Raw genomic sequence first — 2,150 nt, 5'->3', positions numbered from 1 at the left:
CTGCCTTGTTTACTCAGTGTTGAACCTTGTTTGTCTTTCAGGTGCGAAACAGGAAGGGCTTCATCAAACTGGCCCTCAAACACGGGTGGGTGGAGCTTGTGGATCAGGCGGGGCTGAGGTGTGCAACTCAGGGGCGGGGCTAAACTGTTGCTGACTGTGTTTGTGTTCCTGCAGGGCTCAGCTGGTTCCAGTCTTTTCTTTTGGAGAGAACGAGCTGTTTGACCAGATGGAGAACCCAACCGGATCCCCGCTGAGGACGCTGCAGGTCAGAGGTCGCACTCGCCACAGCAACAACCAGCAACCACACTGAGCAACAGTGTGTTGCCTGTTAGAACCTCGCTGCCAGCAGCTGCTTGAATGACTGTTGCTGCGGACGTGTGTTAGTATTATGGGATGTCTTCCTGTTTCCACAGAACCGACTGCAGAGCATCATGGGAGTTGCCATGCCGCTGTTTCACGCCAGAGGAGTTTTCCAGTACAGTTTTGGAGTGATCCCCTACAGGAAGCCCATCCACACCGTCGGTACGGTAACGCTACGCTAATGCATCATTAACCCGATTCATTGATCTGGTGATCATTTCCCTGATTTATTGATTAAACATTTGTGTAAACAGCGTGATGTAGCATTAGTTAGCAACAGTTAGAAACAGCAGAATGTATTCTCAGTTTTCAGCAGTTAGCATCAGTTAGCATCAGCTGGCAGCCTCTCACGTTGGTCGCTCCATGGTTCTCTGTCTCTCTCTGTTCAGTGGGGAAGCCGATCCCGGTCACCCAGACTCCGAGTCCCAGCAGAGACGACATCGAGAGTCTCCATAAAGTTTACCTGCAGAGTCTGACCGAGCTGTTCGAGCAGCACAAACACACCTACGGCCTCGATGAGCATCAGCACCTCACCTTCATATGACACCTGACGCCACGGCCCCACCTGCAGTCACATGAGCGCCTGATGGCTCCAGACAATGGCTTTGTCGCTCATTGATTTAAATGAGGAATGCTAACTACTTTTTCATGCCAAAGATGAGTTTTTATTGTGTTTCTGTGTAAAGAAAGTGACCTCAGATGATGATACAACAGATGATTGACAGGTGAGTCATTCATAGGTGTCGTGTGACATCACAGGGGATGGTGCAGTGTGATTGGTTGATGTGGACATATGAATGCTGCTGCTAGCGGCTGTTAGCGGCTGTTAGCCACCTGGACTGTGACTCTGGTCTCAACTGAAGATGGAAGAACGTGGATGGAGCAGTTTGCTGAGTTGAGCTGATGGAGGACGGGGCTCAGGGTTCCTCTCAGTCAGCTGAAGCTTCTGCATCAGGTCAGATGAAGTCGTCTGGGTTCAGCTGACATGTTTACTTGAAATAAAACTTTACTCACATCATGTTTATATTCGTAACGTTTATTTACACATTTACAAAATGTTTAAATCAAACTTTATCAACATTTTTACCAAAAATAAAACTTAATTTACATCATTTTTTATTTTTTTGAATGATTTAAACTTAAAGAATTTACATTGTGTTTACAACAACAACACAATGTTACGTCACAATGCCCCCCAGCCCTGGGCACGCGCAGGTCCCGGCTCGGTACTGATCCACAATCGGTCCTGCCGGATGATCCGGGTCAGAACCGGACCTGAGGAGGAGGAGGACCGGGAAGGTGTTTACTGCGCGCTCATTGGCTGCTGAGCGGAGACGCGCGCCGCTGAGGATGGAGAGGAAGAGGAAGAGAGAGGAGTGACGGAGGAGAGCTGAGTTGGAGAAGAAGAAGGAGGAGAAGCAGCAGAAGAAGAAGAAGAAGAAGAAGAGGAGGAGCTTCAGCTCCGCGGACACCGACGGCATCAGAACAAAGTCCGTAGAAGAAGAACAAGAAGTTCGCGTTCAAACTTTTCACACTCAGAACTCTGTGCGCGCTCCCGCCGCCTGCGGCTGCTCTCTGGCTGAAATGCGCATGCGCAGTGCCCAGCCTGTCCAGTCTGAATAATGGCCCGATTGTGTCACCGGGCTCGATGGTGACGTCACCGGCCGCTGATCGGCTCAGAACCGGCAGACGCGGGAGTGCGCCTCGGATAAGCGCGTGACGTGAGTCTTTGCCTCGGTGACGTCACATGCTGTGATTTCGTGTTGTTTGTAAACAGACTGTGAGTTCTG

At 50.2% G+C, this 2,150-nt stretch overlaps 2 protein-coding genes across 4 annotated transcripts in view; both read left to right on the top strand.

Moving 5' to 3' along the window:
• mogat3a (monoacylglycerol O-acyltransferase 3a) overlaps window positions 1-1,375 on the top strand; it is a 7,245-nt gene extending 5,870 nt beyond the window's left edge. For both annotated transcript variants that reach the window (XM_008303953.1, XM_008303952.1), the window contains 4 exons: window positions 42-85; window positions 175-265; window positions 414-522; window positions 750-1,375. In XM_008303953.1, coding sequence (XP_008302175.1) covers window positions 42-85; window positions 175-265; window positions 414-522; window positions 750-904 — 399 coding nt within the window. In that variant the 3' untranslated portion in view covers window positions 905-1,375. The remainder of the gene's footprint in view (window positions 1-41; window positions 86-174; window positions 266-413; window positions 523-749) is intronic.
• Window positions 1,376-1,465: 90 nt separating this feature from the next.
• Window positions 1,466-2,150, top strand: part of tsc22d4 (TSC22 domain family member 4) — a 6,994-nt gene continuing 6,309 nt past the window's right edge. For both annotated transcript variants that reach the window (XM_008303951.1, XM_008303950.1), the window contains exon 1: window positions 1,466-2,081. The gene's annotated coding sequence lies outside the window, so the exon portion shown is untranslated. The remainder of the gene's footprint in view (window positions 2,082-2,150) is intronic.

Source organism: Stegastes partitus, unplaced genomic scaffold (genome assembly GCF_000690725.1).
Source record: "Stegastes partitus isolate 25-593 unplaced genomic scaffold, Stegastes_partitus-1.0.2 Scaffold2103, whole genome shotgun sequence".
Taxonomy (NCBI): domain Eukaryota; kingdom Metazoa; phylum Chordata; class Actinopteri; family Pomacentridae; genus Stegastes; species Stegastes partitus.
This window is presented reverse-complemented; position numbering and strand designations above follow the sequence as displayed.